Genomic DNA, 21,846 nt, shown 5'->3' on the forward strand with positions numbered 1-21,846 from the left:
TACTCGGCTTATTTGCACAGTGAGACGTCACAATAGTTGTTGAGTGGAAGGTGTAGGTTGAGGGGAAGGGCTCGGTTGAACTGAGGACTTACTGAACCTGCCTGCTGAGGCTCTTGACTACAATATGACAAACAGAAAGCAGCTATCAATGGTTTTCTCGGTGGTGACAGACGTGTGTGCTGCATTTGAACTGTTGCCAAGCAAAATAATGAGACGCATCAAGAATGTTTTCCGTCTCCCTGTAAGGACTTGTTGATAATGACGTGTAGCTGAAGGGCACAACAATGACAATAATGACATTAAATAGGTCCCGAAACCTCTTAAGGCTTAAGTTACAGGCGCACTTTAATGTAATGACGTGGAGGCATGCAGCGACTGGTATAAGTGGCTCAGTCTAAGCCCCCCAGGTCGGAGCTACCGCGTCGGCAGGGTTGAAAAATCTTGTTAAAATGAGCTGCACGATTACAGCAGATATCTACTATTACTTAACGACCAGAACGGGCCTCGAGTCAGCTGACGAGACACAACAGCTGACAATAGCTGGAGGAGGAGGAGGAGGGGAGTGAGGGGTGTGTGACAGAGGCGAGGGGGGCCTCTGGAGTGGGAGGAGGAGTGAGGTGAAAAACTGCTAAAAGAGAGAATAGACGAGGCCACCGGCAAAGTACAGAATCATCTGTTGGAGTTGTGCAGATATTCTCCCCATGCTTGTTTTAAAGTCTTACATCAAAGTTCTTTCAGGATTTATATCCAAAAATTTCCTTTTCTGAACAAAAAACATGGAGAAATGCTGTAATCCAGTTCAACAGGACGGTGTTTGTTGGGGCAGAAAGTGCCGGCAGGCCGGGTCTGGCCGTGAGGGCTGGCGGAGGACCGGTGGGAGCTCAGATCGTAGACGTTCAGATGCGTGCTCGTCGCCCATGGCAACACCGTGCAAACACAAAAAAACCTCAGACGGGTTTAAAGCCTCCGGACCTCCCGCTTTGTTCGCGTCCACTGAGCCGAGCCGGTCTGTCGGGAGGTAGCCGCCGACCCACGGGCCTGGGAATCTGTCTGTGGATGAATCTCCCGTTGTTCAGAGGACTGTGAGCTTCTTACAGCTCAACACTTCATATGAAACACACAATAAAGCTTTCATGTGGTCAGATATTCAACCTGAACATGAATCCTTCTGTCAGTGAAAATAAGTGAGAGGCTGGATGTAACTTTAATGTATAACTTATTCTCTGCAGGTGAAAATCTATCTATCATGATATGATACCAGGATGTGATGGTGTGGTTGTGTTTTCCCATCAGCCACCATTCTGACAATAAGTTAAAGGTTTTTGTCGTCTTTTAACAGAAACACTTTAGTGTTTAGTTTTAACTTCTCGAACATTAGGTTTTACTCCTTTTTATTTGTTCTGAGTAAAAAAAAAATGCTTTAGCAAGGAGTGACTTTAGCTAGCAACACCGAGATAACTGATGGACACATTTTATTCACTTTGGATTTGATGAGACAAGTTGAATGGGAGTCTATGGAGCCGGAGGCTTTTTGGAGCCGACCTCTAGTGGCACTCGCTGGTATTGCAGCTGAAGACACTTCTGGATCAGAACCATTTTACAGACCTGAAGCTACGAACACTTTTATATCCAGTCGGTGGTCCAAAATGTAAAATGTAAACCTCTGCTTGGATGCTTCTGTACGGTGAGCAGCAGTCGATTGTCTGCAGGTTAAATCTTCCTCGCTGCCTCCGGGGAGTCTGGATGAGTCTCTCCTGCTTTGTGTAGCGTGATGAAGACTGTTGTGCTGCGACCTGCGTGCCCTCCGTGCAGATCCACATGCTTTTATTAAAGAAAGACCCTGAAGGGAACTTTCATCGCGCTGTATTACATCTCCTCACATGCCACTTGTCTTCTCAAGTGTTAGCCAAAGTGTGAAAGTGCTATCTAAGTCAGCCAGACAGAAGCTTTGAATAACACCTACTTTGCCTGCAGCGCTGGTTGAAGGAGGCGTGCGCTCTGAGCGAGGAAGCTGCAGCTCTGAATAGACTCGGGTCATTACAGGCGAACACAACAGGCCCACATCACTGGGTTTTTATGGTTGTACTGTGAGTGAGTGAGTGTCCTCAGGCCAGTACGACTTCATACTGCTGATAAAGTCCACTCATAGTGTCAAACACTCTTCTAAGTGCAGCACTTAACTAAGATTACAGTCGCTGGTTAGTCAGTGAAACGTCAACAGATCGGGACAAACAAGTTTCCAGAACTTGACGTGACGTCTTTGAATTGTTTCTTTTGTCCAAAAATGTGGTCTGAAGGTCTTCACACACGGGGACGTTGTTTTGTTTTGTTTTTTAAACTTCAATATCTTTATTGTCATTGTTGCTGTTTTTGTCATCAGTACTTTGATGCAGGATGCAAATATAAAATTCCCTTTTTTTCCCCAGAAGAAAGTCAGTTCTTCTGAGTTCATCAAATATTTTCTGTTGTTCACTGGCCACGCCCCCAATGTACCCAAAGACATTTAATTCAAACAACACAGAAAATAAATGCTTCCAACGAGTGTTCAACATTTCTGATGGATGAATGACTTCATGATGAATCACTGTTTCTCAGAATTGTTGCTGACTTTTTTTTTCAGCCCTTCATGTCCATTCTTTCCTTTTTGTCCATTTTTCATCTCCAGACTTGATCATTTTATTAATGGTTTAAGTCAGTTATCAAGCAAACATGATCAGCATTATTTCATTCCAGCTTCAGACACATGAAGAGTCATTTTTCTCTTATATCATTGTGAATTAAATATCTTTGGGGTTTTGGTCCAACAAAACAAGCAGTTTAAAGACTTCCCCTCCAGGAAAAATCTGCAGATTATGAGATAAATGTGAAGTTGTTGCAGCTCCGACAGTCATCCAACGTTTTGTCATCGGACTCAAGACCGTCTCTGCAGCAGGACTACAATTATTACACTTTCAAATGATCGTTAATAAGTGGTTTCCATGGCGACAGGCTGTCCTGTAACCCAGTAATTTGAGTGTAACCCAGATAGATTTCCAGGGTTTTGGCCACCGTGACCTCCCTCTATAGACAGAAGGCTCTTCCACTCCAAGATGATACTAAGCTTAGCCGCCACTGAAGCTCAACTTGCCCCAGAATAGCCTCCCCACCGGCCGGCCGCAACATTTCTGGAAGACCTCAGTTATCTTTAACGCGACCCGAGGAGTCAGCGCATTTCTGCCAGATGCATGTGCAGCGCTGCAGCGTGCCGTCGGGAGGGGGTGGGGGGTCCACATGTTTGTGACAGGGAACCTACTACCTACTGTACTTCCTCCTCTCTGTCCTTCATTACGAGGCTCTCAGGAAACGAGCTGCTCACGCAGGAGAAAGTGGATGTAATTATAGAGCAGCGCAGCGTCCACACCCTTCAAACCGGCTCTGATGTCGGCCTCTGCTGCACTTTACTGTCCTCCATTTTAGGGCCCGAGCACCGAGTGGTGTGAAGACCCTATTATCATGCAAGGATATTATTATTATTCCGCGTGTGGGCGTGGCCAAGTGGCACCCTTAACTGCAGCCCCCACAGCTACTTTTTCCTGCATGTACGAAATTTGGTGGACATGTGTACCAATCCTAGATCTACAAAAAAGTCTCTTGGCACCATGACCTCAACGCAACAGGAAGTCGGCCATTTTTAATTTAGTGGCCACTTTTGGGGATTTGCACGTGTTGTACGTTAACAAACTCGTCTTACAAAATTCCTCAGACCGGCTTCCGATTTGGGATGAAAAGTTATTAAAGAAAATGTTCTTCCGTCAGACGGTGTGCCCGTGCCGCGGCGGCCATTTTGAGCATTTTTGCCATAAAACTATATGTTGCTGTAACGTTAATGTACGTTGTCAGATCATCCGCAAATTTTTAATGTTTGATAAAAGTGCCGGACGGAAGACATGTGCACGGTCATATTCAGTCACAGTGATAGCGCCACCTAGTGGCAGCAGGTTAAACGGATCCACCTCAAATCAGGTCTCGTACACCGACGTCTCGCTGGCTCCCCGACGGGTCTGCGTATCACTGCTTGCAGTTTTAATTTGTTCTTTTATTTTCCTCCTCGTCACTTTAGTTTACCCTCCAGTCTCCCACAGTCTGATGATGATGATGATGGTGGCTCTTCCTCGCCGTGCAGATCTGTCCAGTTAAGGGCTCGGCTCAAACCGATGATGTCTAAATGTGGAACCGGTGCCACAAATAGGATGTGGATGTAACTTAACTTCCATCATCAAACTGCCAACAGAGCGTCACAAATAGGAGTCAGACGGTCACAAATAGCTGTGTTTGCATAGCGAGCTGCCACCTTGTTATTTATGTCAGCAGACTATCTGCACGGTTGATGGGGGCAGATGTGTTGTCACTATAAAGAGAGCTGTTTTTTATTCATGTCAGTTGTGATCTGAAAGCTTACATCGAAAATGAATCAGATGTCACTGCTCTAATTTGGATGATTCATGTTTCACCTCCACTTTTTTTCAGTTGCGCATTCAGCTCAGTGTTTTTTTTTTTTTTTTTTTTAATCTAAAATGTGTATATTATATATTTGATAACATAAGTTAGTAACCATGAATGTAAATTATCAAGGCTGATGTTCCAGTTTTACTTCCCGCCGGTTTTGTCGTGTCGCTGTTCAACCCGGTATCACGGCAAAACGTAAAATAGACACGCCGGTCACACTGTAGCAAAACGTGACATGGCCACGCTTTGCCTTGTCTCGGCGTGACTGTTTCACATTTTGCTGTAGCGGACGAAAATGAAATGAAAAACGTAGGTCACATGATCCTTTGTTACGTTACTTTTACGTGCGTGACAGTTTCACGCTTACAAAATGTGAAACTGTCACGCCTAGAGAGGCCAAAGCGTGGCTATCTCATGTTTTGCGTGTTTATTTCACGCTTAATCATTTAAAAGCAGAACCAGAGCATGAAAATTAAAAAAACAGCCACCCAGAGTGTATATCGGACAATATGCAGTCTGGATCCAGCTGGAGGTGCCAACAGAAGTAAAGACTGACATGTAGTTACCTCAGCTGTCTTGACCCTCCTCCTAAAAAGGCACAAATAGTTTTCCAGGTCAGATTTTCACCTCTGGAAGCCAGAAGGTCTCACAGGAAGAAGTCAGCTGCTGAAACCACAGCTGGAGAAAAGGAGCCACGACTTCCTGAACGGGACCGATTCTCCAAAAGTCTTCAGTTTTATTCTGAATCACTTGAGCTGGAATCTGATCAGTGATTATTGATCTGACTGATTGATCTGCCCGTGTGCAGGATAAGACGGTATAAACGATCCATTTACACTCAGAAACATTTATACATTTACAAAGAAGACATCGATACATAATTGTAAATATTCATAAATGACAAAACATATTTGTCATGTTAGTTATTTTTAATAGTACGTTTGAAACTATTACAAGCAACATGACTTCATTTGACTCCTGTTCTTGCCGAGTTGCAGTATGTGAAACCGCCTCAGGCATTCGAGAGTTAAACAGCTTTTCAGTTTATTAAAAGTGTGATCGGCCTACTGCAGGTTGTGTAACAAAAATGTCACACTCCACATCTGTCAGTCATCTTTATGGTCAGTCCTTTTTACTCTGTGATGTCAGAAAATGGTGCAAAATTGCCTTTTTATTTTCAGGGTGATGACTTACCTTAGAGAAATGACTCCCACTCAGGTTGGACTAATACAACTATAAATTCTGACTTTAAATCTTTAAAAAAAAGAGCTGCAACAATTAGTTCTGGATCAGATGATCTGTCGACGCTCCTTCCTGTCAGACAGTCTTTCACCTGAAACTCAGGCACTGTGTAGATGAGCTCCACCGCCCGCCGGCATCAGGCAGCAGCTGTCTAAATCTACATATTCATGAGCTGGCGGTAATTTGAAATCTTGCCACAGGTGTGAACACCCAGAGTGGGCAGAGTCTTTGTGTTGATTGGCCCCCTGCTGGCAAATAATGTCAGAGATGGAGATGCAAACAGTTAACTGGAGCTGAGGCGGCTTCCACTGCTTCAAGAACGCTGTGTTTACCCAACCTGTTATCTTCTTTCTGGATTGAACCGACACACACACACACACACACACACACACACACACACACGTTCCTCGGGGAGCTTTGTGCCGGCGGTTGACACAGAGATGGATTCCTGTGTCAACACACGGTTCAATGACACGACAGTCGAGGCTTCACTCTGTGGCAGTTGAATGGAGGTTGTTGTTGTTTTTAACAAACTGTTATTAATTTCCTTCTCTAGAAAATTGTATGAAATCACATCTATTTTTCTGTCCATGTGCTCAGTTGTCTGGTTTGAAAAGGTTGAGACTGGTTTCAGTCACGGTTGATATCACTCAGTCTTTGCATCCTGGATGGAGAGACTTCTTCGTGCCACAGCATAAATCAAATGCTGCCTGCTATACTGCACACAATCCATTACAAATAACATTTTTGTGAGTCTTGGAAAGCTTTTGAAAAAGCATTTAAACATTTTTTACAGTATTTGCATGCTATCTGGTCCTTTATGCAACAATCAAACAGCAATCAAACAATTCTAAATAAATTATGCACTAAAACACATGTTTCTGATGTTTAATTCTGCAGCTTCGGCATCACTTTTAATGAAGTAATATTACACGAGAGGGTGATGTTTTAAAGTCTTCATTGTTGTGCCAATAACGACGTTAAAGCATCACCCTCCAGTGTAATACTGCGATCATACAACAAGTTACCAACTAAATAAAACATGTAATCTAAATGTTTTCACATTGTGGAGCAACTCACTCTAAAATATAAAACTTTTTGTTCGTGCGATGACCGTTTCCATGGCAACACATAGGGTATGACTAACAACTGGAGGACAATCAGTCCCTTCAGTAGACTCTTATGTAACCTACGCAATCACTACTCCAGGAAGTAGTCGGACCCTTAGCAACCACCTAGCAACAGAGAGGACTTCTAGTCTCTAACTGAATAAATACAGAACATAGAAACACTAAACTGATCAGCTAGTTCAGTCTGGTTGGAACAAAGATATCTGATGAACAAAGACATCTGATGAACACAGATATCTGATGAACAAAGATATCTGAAGAACAAAGATATCCATGGACGAGCACCGTGTTGTGTGTTCAAACCAAACTGGTCCAGCTAGCCGCCGCTAGGATTTTACCAAATGTGTCATTTAATAGACCTATAACAAGTAGAAACTACATTATATTACATATATGACATTATATTCTAATTCTATTTTCCCACTGAGGAGGTGGAGTTATATTTGTAGTGATGAGCAGGGTGTGATGTCGTGATGATTTGTTCCAGATGTTCAGTTGACCAATCAGATCTCTGGGGCGGAGCTACTTATTATTTTATAATGTGTATCATGTCTATGGAGATGATGACAGTTAAACTGCTCATCATTGTAACCTGTTTTTTTTTTTTTAAAGATCAGCTGATGTCACACGAGACGCTCGGCATCATTACTGCTCCAGATCTATATTAGTGATGCTTTAAGTGTACGGTGAGAGTTTATTTGTTGTGCTCGATGATCCAAATTTAATTAAACACGTCTTATATTAGGTGTGTGTGTGTGTGTGTGTGTTAGTGTTTCCACTCCTGAAAAGGATGCATCCTTCATAGCTGACTAGTGAGACCAGATGGAGTCTGAACCAGGTCAGAAAAACAAGGAGGCTTTAAAAACATGGTCAGGTTTCGTTTACGGGATAATCAGGAGGGAAAAGGATCCACTTTCTTCTCTGTGGCCGAGTTCACAGCAGACTAACTCTTCAGTCAGATTTGTTGTAGTGGATGTGAGCAGACAGATTTCAGAGTTTACAGCGACGAGGTGACGGACAGAAAGGTTTGACTGTCTTGGCAACGTGACTCTAAATGAACCTGCAGCTCAGCTTTACAGAGTTTTTTTTACACCTTGTTGTCGTGGAAACGTAGCAAGCTGCTGAATTCATTGCTGCCGACGGCCACTAATAATTTCACCACGTTTCCCTGCTGTTCAGTGTGAATAACATCGTCATCAGAATCTGTGCTGAAAGTATTAACAACATAAAATAAGTCTTTTCAAACAAAACTGACTTTATTAACAATAACTCCTCATTTCCAACCAGAAAGTCTCTGCTCCTGTTTTCATCTCCAAATAAAACTCTGTTCACCGGAGAAACAGGAACAAGAGGAGAAACAGGAAGTGAAATGTGTTCTTCACATTAAAATGATGTGATTAAATGTTTGTGATCAAAGGAAGTGATTCCATATTACTGGATGTTAAATGAGTTTTCTCCACACGTCCAGTTGTCAGAGACGTCTCTTTGTTTGTTTCATCCAGCAGGTCTATGTGTTGAATGAACATGAATTAAACAGCATCTAAAGCTCTTATTTTGAAAGGCTGATGTAGTCCTTGTTTCTATATTCCAGTCACAGACGCTCTGTTCTGGAAACATACGCAGCTTTTAGGAGATTTTAGGACCTTTTAGGAGCTTTTAGGAACTTTTAGCAGCTTTTAGGACCTTTTAGGAGCTTTTAGGACCTTTTAGGAGCTTTTATCTCCACGGTTCTTTAAGTTCAATAAATACATAAAAAAAGATGAGAACTAAAATATTTCTGTGATGTGCAGCAGGATTATGATCACAGGAAGTGATGACAGATTTATTCCTCTATCAGGTAGTGCTAAGAAAGCAATTACATTTTTTTGTCTTGCAATTTTTTCTAATTCCCGCGATTTTACGTAAAAAAAATCTGCCGCAAAAACAAATATTTTTGATCACAAAAATCACAAAAAAACTCCTGGAGGGATGAAATAGAAGAAGAGGTCGACATCCGTCCAGCAGTCACGGTTTTCCTCTCCATGTCGACAGCTCCAGATGATCCCTGACTGACACCTCCTGTTGCCTAACCTGGTAATGATGAGGTCGTCTGCTCCCCGACCTTTGACCTACAGGAAGCAGTAAAGCCGTTATCAGCGTGCCGCAGGGATTCGCCGCGCCCTCGGTTGTTTTTGAAAACATATTTTCCTAAAAAGCTGTCCGTCTGTCGGACCACGGGGACGTCCATGGAAATAGTTCATCTATGGAAAAAATATAAATAAAAACCCTCTCTTGTGAGGTCATAAAATGGATTCACTCCTTTTTTCCTCCTCATCATCTTGAGGTGATACTCGAAGCGCTTGTTGTTACGGAGAGCTCGCCGTGCGCCCCGTTTCTCTCGTATCACATTTCAGTGCAGGAATGTTGGGAGTCCGTCCTTCAGAGCGTTTTCAGCCTCTGCAGGACGGTTTGGAGGAGCAGCGCTGTGGCTTCCTGGAGAGAGATGAGCTTTAACCTGCTTCAGCACACAGTTGTTCAGTGATGTCAGTTGAAAAACAAGCTTTGTTTGTGTTTCAGTGATTTAAGATTTGAAGTTAAGTGTGTACTCTCAGCTTGGCTTCGTGGTTTCACTTGAAACAGGCAAAAATAATGATCCCATGTGGGGGATAAATAATCCTAAACGTGGGGTCGGGGAGTGATGCTGAGCGTCTCCCTCTGAAGCCCCACCCTCCTGCCGTCCTTTAGTCGGCCACACCGGTATTATATCCAGCCGCAATCGGATTACGACTTTAATTCTTTGCTTCTATTGCCGGTCGCCATGGCAACCCCATCTTTTATGTCACGCAGGGTACAGAGGGCGTCGTGTCTCCGCGCACGTAAAGACACACCGATACGGCTTCGGTGAATATTGGATCACAGAACATGTCGGCGATGGATTCGTGCTCGACTGGCGTTGTGTCTGCAGCTCGTCCTGCCGCCTGCCGTTCGGTCTGAAGCTCCGAGCTCTTTGTCTGCTGCTGTCGGCGCTGCCGCAGAGCATGAAACCGCTTCTGGAGTTTTTGATGCTATAAATGTCTCTTCTGGTTGTGAAAGCGTTCTGTAAATAGAAGCTGCAGAGGACCTTTGTCACGTATTTGTCCCGCAGCAGTTTTCTCTTAAATCCCACAGCTAGAACAAAGATTTCAGTGAAACATCCACTTCTGTACAGTAACATCTCACTCCTGCATTCAATTTACCCCCCCCCCCCCCCCCCAGCTCAGCCCTCCTGCTGTAATCCTGTACTGAAGAGGTGATTAGTTGCATATCAGTGTAACATGCAACCACTGGCAGCGTGCAGTAGCAACATGTTTAATAGTTGTAATATACATATGTATTATTGTTATGAAGTGTTTACAGGAACAGAAGAGAGGTTGTTGTTTTTATTTTTGTGTATTTACATTTTTTTTTTTTTTAAAAACAAGAAGATAACTCCTGTTATTCACTGAACTTTAATTTACTGGCCGGCACGCTGAACTTTTTGAGAGTTTATAGCAGTTTTCTGTTTTAACTTCCGGCCCGGTGTCACTGCAGAGGCGGGAAAAGGACACTGATGACCGGGTCGGAGAAGGAGGTCATGTGACAGAGTCTGACTCTGCTGGGTATTTTATAGTGGACTCGTGTGTATTGCTCACTGTGGCTTCATGCAGTCTCACTTTAGATGGTAGAAAGTTTGTTTCCGAAGTTATAGGTAACTGAACATTTTACGATGCTGATCGACAGGAAATATCAAAACAAACGACAGCAAAGAGCTGAAAAAGCTGTTAAGTTGGTCTTCCTGTAGGTTTCAGCTGCCCCGACTCCTTCTGAACTTCACTGATGTGTTAAACTGAGGTTAAGCCCCGCCCCTCTGGATGGTGATGTCTCGTTAAGGTGAGAAGGCCTCGAAGTGCTCACCTGATCTGTTAAACCAGACACACACTTTCTCTCTTCTGTCTCCTGCACACCCTCGTCCTCCCCGTCCTCCCTGTTATCGACACACACACACACACACACACACACACACACACACACACACACACACACACACACACACACACACACACACAGAGGCTTTATTGTCTCCCCTGTAAAGGACAGACGTCCTGCAGGTGACCTCATGGTGAGCAGCTCCTCTGCTGCTCTCAGCAGATCCTCATAAAGAAGACGAGTGTTTCGTCAGCGGTCTGCAGCTCCACTTTGATTTCTGACTGCGTGAACAAAGGCTGCAGTGAATCTGTTTTTATTCCTGCTGCTCTGCAGCTCTTACAAACACGAATGATGAAACGCACAAACCTAAATCAGTACTGAGTTCAGAAATTTAGTGTCTGACACGATTATAATCATATTTTATATATAAAAAATTCAAATAATGAATTGAATTCATTATCCTGAAGGAAAATACAATACAAAAACTAGATGAATACATTAATTTACATGATAACAACATGCTTGATAAGAGTTTATTATTATTGGGAAGTTTAATTTCTTTGTTTAGACTTCAGACAAAAACATAAAATATGACCACCAGATATATTAGAATAACTGAACAAATCATTCCTTAAAATGTTTTTTTGCAATTGATTTTACATTTCAATAAATAACAATTGTAATAATAATATATTTATTTGTATACTACTGATAATTAATCTGAGTTTTTGATCTCAATTTCTGACTGAAGGAAACATCTGCACATTCAGACGGTTGCTCCAATCTTTACTGTCAAAGCAAAGTACTCTCTGTTTGTGGTGGAGAGATGCAGGAATCTGGATGTAAATGATTTAAACTGAGCTCTCAGATTAATGATTATTAATGCATCGGGAATCCTGACGGTGCAGCAGAAACTCCTGTTTACACTCCGATGGAAGCAGAGAGTCTGGAAACGTGCTGTCAGATTCCCACGTGTGAAAGTACTGCAGGACACACACACACACACACACACACACACACACACACACACACACACACACACACACACACACACACAGACAGGATTACACATACACACACACACACACACACACACACAGACACACACACACAGACAGACAGACAGGATTACACATACACACACACACACACACACACACACACACACACACACACACACACACACACACACACACACACACACACAGACAGACAGGATTACACACACACACACACACACACACACAGACAGACAGGATTACACACACACACACACACACACACACAGACAGACAGGATTACACACACACACACACACACACACACAGACAGACAGGATTACACACACACACACACACACACACACAGACAGACAGGATTACACACACACACACACACACACACACACAGACAGACAGGATTACACACAGACAGACAGACAGGATTACAAACCCAATTAGGGAGTTAAATAGTCTGAAACAAAGACCCCCCCCAAACACACACACACACACACACACAGATGCATAAGATACACACACACACACACACACACACACACACACACACACCCTGGTGGGATTAGATTTCTAGAAGACTCTTCCAACCAATGAGGTGAATACGGTGAATTTGACACAGAAGCTAATTGATTTTCGGACTCTGATCATGTTTATTGTTCGTTAAACAGGATGAGACGTCAGAAACAACAGACCACACTCTCACTTTCCAACTCCGGAGGTTTGGAGAGGAGATTTGAGCACAGGTTTACCCCGGCTTGAAGTTTTTCCGTATTAAATTGAGCACCAAAAGCTCCTCTCACTCGTGTGTTGCTCAGCAGAATAACATGAAACCTGTAGCTCCTCCCATATTTGTGAAAGTGCTCTGTTGACAAAACTGGGCTGAAAATGTCCAAATGTAGGTTAAAAAAACCAGCTTCTAACCGTATTAAATATTAAAGATCCAAAGCTGACGTGAGCAGACTCACCGGCTGTTGGCTGCTGCTTCATCTTATTCAGCAGGTCTTTTCCTTCACATGGTGCATTATATCTGCATGTTTTTAACATTATTTTGAATGCCTGAAAATGAAAATAAAACTCATGTGAAGGGGTGTGTGGTATCAAAAACAGTCTGAACAGTGTCCATCTGAGGTGTCTTTCATCCGTGTCCCGACCTCCACGCGGGCCGCTGCCTCTCCTCCCTCGCCTGTGTCCGGCCGTGTAATCCTGCAGCCGCGGCGTCGGCTCAGCGCTGAGATCCAGACTCACACAGACCGACACAATGGAGCTCTGTAGTCGCTCGCAGTGTTATTTTCGCCTGAACTCGGAGGCACAAAGAGGCCCTTATCCAGGCAGGACTCAGGGACCGGCAGGCACCGGCAGGGACCGGCAGGGACCGGTAGGCAGGGACCGGCAGGGACCGGCAGGCACCAGCAGGGACCGGTAGGCAGGGACCGGCAGGGACCGGCAGGGAGGGACCGGCAGGCACCAGCAGGGACCGGTAGGCAGGGACCGGCAGGGAGGGACCGGCAGGTCCGCCGTCAGGTGCACTTCAGCCTGGAGAGTTTCCCTAAAGAAGCAGATTCTCTCTGAGGGACACTTTGCATGAGAGCAACCTTCCCTTCTAACAATAAATGAAATGCATTGAATCAGTTCTGAGGAAGAAGCTGCCGACCTGCACGGAGTCGGTTCACTTGAGGTTCAGCATGGATGTCCTCCATCACTGGAGTTTTAATGAAGGTGACACACAGGAAGTCAAACAGCTCAGTATCTCCTGAAGGACATTTATTAAATCAGTCCATCAAAGTAATGTTTCAGGAGACGAGTCCTCAGGTTCTCATCATGTAGAAGTGTCTCCTCCGTCAGTGACGAACCGCTTCGTTAAATGTTCATTACAGTCATTCTTCAGCCGCCCGCACGCTGGCTGCATCTTCTCCTGTGTCACTACAAATTAATATTTACAACAGGAGACATAGTTATGATGGACATTTTTTTAAATTTGTTTTTGATATTTCATAGAAAACAATAATAATCATCACTTTCTGACCCAAACTGCACTATTTTATGTTGTGTAATACTTTGTAATATCCTCATGAATTTGAAACAAAAACCTCAATAAATCATTTAGTTTTAATGTAAAAATCATTAAATTCATAACTTTCGAATAATTTTATATAAATATAACTGGATTCCCCCCATGTTTTTTCTCATTTATATATATATATATATATATATATATATATATATATATATATATATATATATATATATAAATATTTATTTATTTCTAGTGTGTGTGTGTGTGTGTGTGTGTGTGTGCGCGCGCGCTCTAACACACATCGTCCACGTTAAAGTCGTTAATCCCTGTCAGATTTCAGTTCCAAGCAGCATAATGAATCCTCAGCATCTCGCCGCTCACACTGATCGACGGGGACGTTTGAACCCAGCTGGCAGCTTTCATGGAACAAATTATTGGGTCGAGGAGATTCTGGCAGCGCAGAACCGCACATCTGCAGCAGATGAGATTATGTTGTTCAGGGTTAAAAAGAAGCCTATACATGATTTAACTAAGTGAAGCACAGTAAAAATCCATGTGGACAGTTAACTGTTTAGATAATATGTTAAAAAGAGTCAAAAGTAGACCGTATTTCTTTTGTTTCAGTGTTTTTAAAAAGCAGTTAAAAGCTGAATTCATGGTAGTCTTGTTATCGTGGTACGATTCTCACATGAAGTCAAAAATAATGGATATTTAATGTTGGACGGGCAGATCTCAATCAGTTTGATTACAACGTGTTGTTAATACCCAGGTGATGAAATATTAGTAATATCCCTTCACTGCTTCATGCAGCAGCTCCAGGATTGAGTTCAACTGTTCAGCAGTGAGCTTCCAGAGGTCGTAGTGACACGTGAAGGTCGCAGGTTCGAATCCTCCGGCAGCCGTTGGACCTTCATCAGCGTCCTCCAACATGAGGCCTGTTTGAAGCTGCTGCAGCATATGAATATAATTTATAATATTTAAAATCCCTTTGTTCTTTGTAGATAATAATTGTAAAGATAATATATATGTGCTTTATATTTATATAGTCCCTTTCAAAAAATAATACTACAAACAAAAACGGCAATCCTGCCCCCATTTAAAAAAAAAAAAACAACAGTAATGTGATATTGCTGCATATTTGTTCCTGTATTCTGATGGCAATAAAATCCACAGATTACTAAATCTATTTTATTCTCAGTAATAAATACTTAGATTACTTTTAAAGGACATTAAGGTGGAAAGTAACTAGATACGTTTTCCAAACTTCTGTATATAAGTGCAGTGTTGTCGAACGTGTACTTTACTTGACGGCCATTTTACTGTTTCATTACATTTCAGAGGGAAATATTTTTATTCCGCTTCATAGTTAAGATCAGAAGAAGTTCCACAACAAATACATAAAGAACACACCTTAGATCTGGATCCTTCTATTTTTAGTTTGGCTCAGTGGTTTTGGTGTTTTACATTTTCTGGCTGCGTGATGCCTTCGGTTTCTATTTCTGTATTTTTGCTGCTCCGATCGGAGTCTCAGAAACACTCTCGAGTTATCGTGAAACAAAGTGGTGTATCAGATGTTTCCTTTCACCTCTGTTTCATTTATATTTAGCTCCAAGGGGCCTTCTACCTGAATCATCCGTCTACACACACCCAAACAAAACACGCCTTGTACGTCGGGAAGTCTCTGACGGTTTCTGTCCTTCCTGCAGGATTCGTCCTCAGCTGGCCCGCGAGAAGATCGAGGGATGTCACATCTGTACGTACGTGATGCCCGGGGAGCCTCAGGTGATCCTGGGGAAGGACAAGGCCTTCACCTACGACTTCATGTTCGACATGGACTCCCAGCAGGACGCCATCTACTCCACCTCCACGGAGAAGCTGATCGAGGGCTGCTTCGAGGGCTACAACGCCACCGTGTTTGCATACGGACAGGCGAGTCTTTGTCCTCGGTGTCACAGCTGCAGCGCTGACGCTGCTCGGGGTGTGTGTGTGTGTGTGTGAGTGTGTGTGTGAGTGTGTGTGTGTGTGAGTGTGTGTGTGAGTGTGTGTGTGTGTGTGAGTGTGTGTGTGTGTGTGTGAGTGTGTGAGTGTGTGTGTGTGTGTGTGTGAGTGTGAGTGTGTGTGTGTGAGTGTGTGAGTGTGTGTGTGTGTGTGTGTGAGAGTGTGTGAGTGTGAGTGTGTGTGTGTGTGTGTGAGTATGTGAGTGTGTGTGTGTGTGTGTGTGTGTGTGTGAGTGTGTGTGTGTGAGTGTGTGTGTGTGTGTGAGGACAGACAGAGAAGGGGATGTGAGCGGTGGAGAGTTTTGACATTTGTGTAAAAAGAGGAATTTGGACCGCTGAGAGCTCGTATTTGTCCCGCCGTAGTTTTAATGAACGACTTAGACATTTCCAGAAACACACTTATTCTCTGTCTTGCTGTACCCTTAATATGAAGCTGCAGTCGGAGACGTTCAGCTCAGCACAAAGACAGGAAACAGGAAGGAAACAGAGAGCTCAGCAGAGCTCCTATTACCTTGTTTCCAGTCTTTATGCTAACGGTAGCGACCTGGCTGCTAGCTCCAGAGCGACGCTGATGATCTTCCCGCAAGAAAGACAAAAAGTGGATTTACAAAATTTATGGCAATATAGCAGATTCTTTATTAAGTGCATAACAATTGTATACATATGAAAGAAACCTCAACAAAATATAAGGGAAGAGCAGAGAGGGCTCCAGCGTCAACAGGCAGTAATAGCTTCATGTTACAGTAAACAACAGATCATTATTATAAAAGATCAGTGATTTGTGATCAGTGGTTATTTTACCACAGGAGATATTTCTGCAGCTACAAGTTAACGAGGTGAGATGATGAGGAAAATATGAACACAAATAAGCAGTTGATCTTTAGTACTCTCTCAGTAAACTACCAGCTGTGGTCGTCTACAAAGTCAAAATGCATTGATTGTTGAACCTTTGACCTTTTGACCTTTAATGCAGATCAATGATAAAACTTTGTGATCAACATGGAGATTATTCGTCCATAATCTTGGTTCATGTGTGTCTCCTGGTTTTCCATACAGAGTCTCATTTTTGTGGCCAAATTAAATCAGCATGTTAAATCACGAGGGAGCTCATAATCTCATAATCTCATAATCCGACAAGTTCTTCTAGAGAAACAGTCATTCCCAGTTCTTCCAGAGAAACAGTCATTCCCAGTTCTTCTAGAGAAACAGTCATTCCCAGTTCTTCCAGAGAAACAGTCATTCCCAGTTCTTCTGGAGAAACAGTCATTCCCAGTTCTTCCAGAGAAACAGTCATTCCCAGTTCTTCTAGAGAAACAGTCATTCCCAGTTCTTCTAGAGAAACAAACAGTCATTCCCAGTTCTTCTAGAGAAACAGTCATTCCCAGTTCTTCTAGAGAAACAGTCATTCCCAGTTCTTCTGGAGAAATAGTCATTCCCAGTTCTTCTAGAGAAACAGTCATTCCCAGTTCTTCTGGAGAAACAGTCATTCCCAGTTCTTCCAGAGAAACAGTCATTCCCAGTTCTTCTAGAGAAACAGTCATTCCCAGTTCTTCCAGAGAAACAGTCATTCCCAGTTCTTCCGGAGAAACAGTCATTCCCAGTTCTTCTAGAGAAACAGTCATTCCCAGGTCTTCTAGAGAAAGAGTCATTCCCAGTTCTTCTAGAGAAACAAACAGTCATTCCCAGTTCTTCTAGAGAAACAGTCATTCCCAGTTCTTCTAGAGAAACAGTCATTCCCAGTTCTTCTAGAGAAACAGTCATTCCCAGTTCTTCTAGAGAAACAGTCATTCCCAGTTCTTCTGGAGAAATAGTCATTCCCAGTTCTTCTAGAGAAACAGTCATTCCCAGTTCTTCTGGAGAAACAGTCATTCCCAGTTCTTCTGGAGAAATAGTCATTCCCAGTTCTTCTAGAGAAACAGTCATTCCCAGTTCTTCTGGAGAAACAGTCATTCCCAGTTCTTCCAGAGAAACAGTCATTCCCAGTTCTTCTAGAGAAACAGTCATTCCCAGTTCTTCTAGAGAAACAGTCATTCCCAGTTCTTCTAGAGAAACAAACAGTCATTCCCAGTTCTTCTAGAGAAACAGTCATTCCCAGTTCTTCTGGAGAAACAGTCATTCCCAGTTCTCTCACTGGTGCAGCTGCATCTTAAAGGACCTTTAAGAACAGCTGGTTTATTAGATCCATCCTGATTCACGATGTCACTGAACATTCAGAGCAACTTCATCCACATGAACACATATCAATCATTAATGCTGCAACTCTTCCATATAACTGATATCTGTAGTTCAATGTAACATGACATTTGTTGTGTTTCAGACACACTTTTTTTTTTGCTGTTTACAGTTAAAAAAAAAATCTTTACAATTAATGAACAACAGATATCTGGCTGAGTTTTAACAAAGCTTTCGTTACATGGATTTTTCTAAAGCCACATTATTGCTGTGGATGGTGCATTGGATGAGTAATGTGTAACAATTTATATAAACATAATAAATAAAGTTCCTTTTGAGCGAAAATGCGGCAAATGTGCAGGTTCCAGTGTGCGACCTTCTTCAGTCTTGTGATAGACAGTCTGTAAATTTGATTAATTCCATCAGTTGAATATGTTGCATCTTGCTTTGGGAAATTCATTTGCACATATTTCACTGTTTTCAAATAGATTTTACAATTAAATGAAAAAATAATCTGCATATTAATTGATATTGAAGCTCCACCCCCTCTCCTCTTTTTCTCCAATCAGTCCTCTTCTTCCTGCTCCTCCTCTTCGTTTCCATCACCAGTGGAAATAACATGAACATTTTAGCCCCATAACACCCCCCACCTCCCCCGTACCTCCCCCTACTGCTCAGGTTGCCGTGGCAACAGAGCTCCCGCTGTACAGCACTCGCACGGTTCAAAAGTGAAGTGAAGTGAAGCGCGCACCTTTTAGACAGCCATACATCTTTAATGTGTGTCCGAATTAACCATGTGTCTCCGCGGCAACGGCTCGTTGTCACTGCCGGCCTACTTCTGGAGGCACAAACACACCGTCTGCCCCCGGATCAGGACCGCTCGCCTCCGTGGCTTTACACGGACTAATCTAGATTTAGAGCGACCCACTCGGCCGCATCACAAGAACTCGACCCAACTGGGCTGCAGATAGAAACAGACAGTGATGATGTGGAGGATAAATCTGTCTGATCTGAAGAGCTGGAGATCGCTCAAAGCCCCGCTTCAGTTTTATCAAACACACTGTGGGAGAGACGAGAAGTATAAGAATCATTTCTAATTCATGTTGATTTCTTTTCTGGAATAGTTAAAACTTTCTCAAACATAAATGATTCACTAAAGAAACAAAGATTAATAAAGAAGCGATGGATCGGTTCTTCATCTTTTTCTTTTTCAGAGTCGCACACTTTATCCTGACTAAAAACAAACAGCTGCATGTGGAGCTACCGTAGAGAGGCACTGCATTCTGGGAAATGTAGGACATCCGAGGAAACGCTGGGGTAAAAGAAGGCAGATGTTTATCCAATAAAAATAAAGTTAGTAAGCAGAGATCTGCAATGAGCACATAAAAACAGTAAAAAAAAAAATGCAGTTTAACATTTATAGCAGAGATTTAATAATGCAGAAGTGAAGTAAGAACAAAGTAGTGACACGTCTTCACAGAATATAATTATATATCTTTATTTGTCGAACATTATTCAAACTCTGACATATAAAGAAGTTAAAGATCCCTTGCAGACATTTTTACACATAAAATACCACTTTAAAATGACATTTACATCTTCGGTCAGTAAAAAGTCTGGTATAGTTTGTAAATATATTCTGTTTCACTTTACCCTTAAAACCATTTTTCAATGTTTGTGCTCTGGAGGTTTCAGGTTTCCGTGGAAACGCACCAGTATCACCTTTAAAAAACTATTTGTGATGTCACAAATCATACTCTGTTCTGGGAGTCCGGTCCGTATCTTTGTGCTTTTTTTCTGACATTTGTTCCTTCCCATCCAGACGGGTTCGGGGAAGACGTACACCATGGGGACCGGCTTCGACGTCAACATCGTGGACGAGGAGCTGGGCATCATCCCGCGCGCCGTCCACCACCTCTTCAAGGGCATCGAGGAGCGCCGGCAGGCCGCCCAGGAGCAAGGCAGCCCGGTGCCCGAGTTCAAGATCAACGCCCAGTTTCTCGAGGTACGAACGCAGCTCACAGCAAAGTTTAAACAAACAAAAGAAACCCGTGAGATGTTCCTCTTGGAGCTCCAGGACGGGCGAGACAGAGACGTCACGGTCAGCCTCGTATTGTTGACACCGGCCGTTTAACAAGCCGTGACAGCAGCGCTCCATCACCGCAAACTATCCAGTGACAATTGAACTGCAGCAGCTGTCAGTAGGGGATTAGGGGGTGTTGGGGGGGAGGGGGGGGGGGGTCTGAGTCTGGTTAGGAAGAGTTAACAGGAATGATGTGAGCTGACAGTTGTGCTGCTCCGTCAGACTGAGACAGGAGCTGCAGAGGAGGATGAAACTAAGGAGAGATACCAGATTTATTCAGAAATCCCAGACAGGAAGAGACAGATTCACAGTTCCTGTTCCAAATGATGTAAATCAGTTTCTGTCTGTGTGATTAAAGTCCTGCAGGAGTAACAGCTGTTTGAGGGTAAATCCATCGGACACCGAGACTCACTGCAGGCTTTAGAGATTCAGGCAGACAACTCCCCTCATACGCCAGTGGATGAGGATGATGATGATGATGAGGATGATGATTGGAAAAGCTAATATCTAATCAAGGCCCTGAAATATTTCTACTGTCCAACGTCAGTTGTCTTTGATATTATCTCTGGTTAAATAGATCCATTTCCAAACATTTCAGTATTTAGGTGGGGAGGGAATAATGTCCTCCGGGGACGGAGTGAAGAGTTTTATAGTTTCAGGCTCTCTGAACTCTGAGCATCGTCCTCCAACTGTCCTTTCACCGTCAACATGGTGGTTACTGAGCACTCAAAGCATGTAGCTTCATACTTATTATTATTATTATTGAAGGTTGTTGGGCCTGCATGCAGCGTGACAGTAGAACCTGCAGACAGTACTCGGGGCTAAATAACATTTTGGAGTTTGTTGTCTGGTTAGTATTTTAATTTTACTGTAAATATTCTATCGAAGGTCAGTGAGATGCAAATTTAACATCAGATCACAGCATCAGCCGTCCACGAAGGAAACCGATCGGGGTTGGAGATCAATCAGGAACAATAGTTGTGTTAGCGTCAGCATTCCACCATCATTTCTCTCCATCATGCGGTTTCATGTTTCTTTCTATTTAATCAGAAATAAGCTGCTGTTGTTCATCCTGTTTCATTATTTTCCTTCTTGTGCTTGTCTGAAATGAAATTCAAGATGAAACGATGAAGATCTGAAGTATAAAAACTTTGAGCTCCTATCAGCTGTGATGATTCAACCTATTATGTAAAGTTCTGTTTCTGTCTTTTGTCTTTTGTTTGCCGTCCTGCAGCTTTACAACGAGGAAGTTCTGGACCTGTTTGACTCCACACGAGACATGAAGCAGAAATCTCACATCAAGATCCACGAAGACGCCGCCGGAGGGATCTACACGGTGGGCGTGACCACGCGGACCGTGTCCTCCGAGGCCGAGGTGAAGGACACCATCAGACTGTCATTAGTCATTCAGCAGCGCACTCTGTTGGTGGCTCTTTCTTTTGCACCAGTTCGATGATTAAAGGGTCTAAATATGTTTAATTACTATTATTTTTTTAAACTGTGTTTATTACTGTAACTGGTGGAGAAATTTTATTGTCTGGGAATTTGATGAGAAGTTGAATGGGAGTCTATGGAGCCGGAGGCCTTTTGGAGCCGACCTCTAGTGGCACTCGCTGGTATTGCAGCTGAAGACACTTCTGGATCAGAACCATTTTACAGACCTGAAGCTACGAACTCTTTTATATCCAGTCTGTGGATTTGTCTGAAACCTTAGACGTAGTGTAAATAGTCTATAAAGGGTCAAATCATATCACATTACATACCATGTTATTTTTTTCCCCCA

General features: G+C 43.0%; 1 protein-coding gene across 6 annotated transcripts in view; it reads left to right on the forward strand.

The window, feature by feature from the left end:
• The window catches only part of kif21a (kinesin family member 21A), a 56,572-nt gene that overhangs the window by 3,470 nt on the left and 31,256 nt on the right, over positions 1-21,846 (forward strand). For all 6 annotated transcript variants that reach the window (XM_069163267.1, XM_069163266.1, XM_069163265.1 and 3 more), the window contains exons 2-4: positions 15,518-15,740; positions 19,803-19,985; positions 21,298-21,438. In XM_069163267.1, the coding sequence (XP_069019368.1) occupies positions 15,518-15,740; positions 19,803-19,985; positions 21,298-21,438 (547 nt within the window). The remainder of the gene's footprint in view (positions 1-15,517; positions 15,741-19,802; positions 19,986-21,297; positions 21,439-21,846) is intronic.

Source organism: Embiotoca jacksoni, unplaced genomic scaffold (genome assembly GCF_022577435.1).
Source record: "Embiotoca jacksoni isolate LCO1_2020_lvr unplaced genomic scaffold, fEmbJac1.0.p SCAF_3, whole genome shotgun sequence".
NCBI lineage: Eukaryota > Metazoa > Chordata > Actinopteri > Embiotocidae > Embiotoca > Embiotoca jacksoni.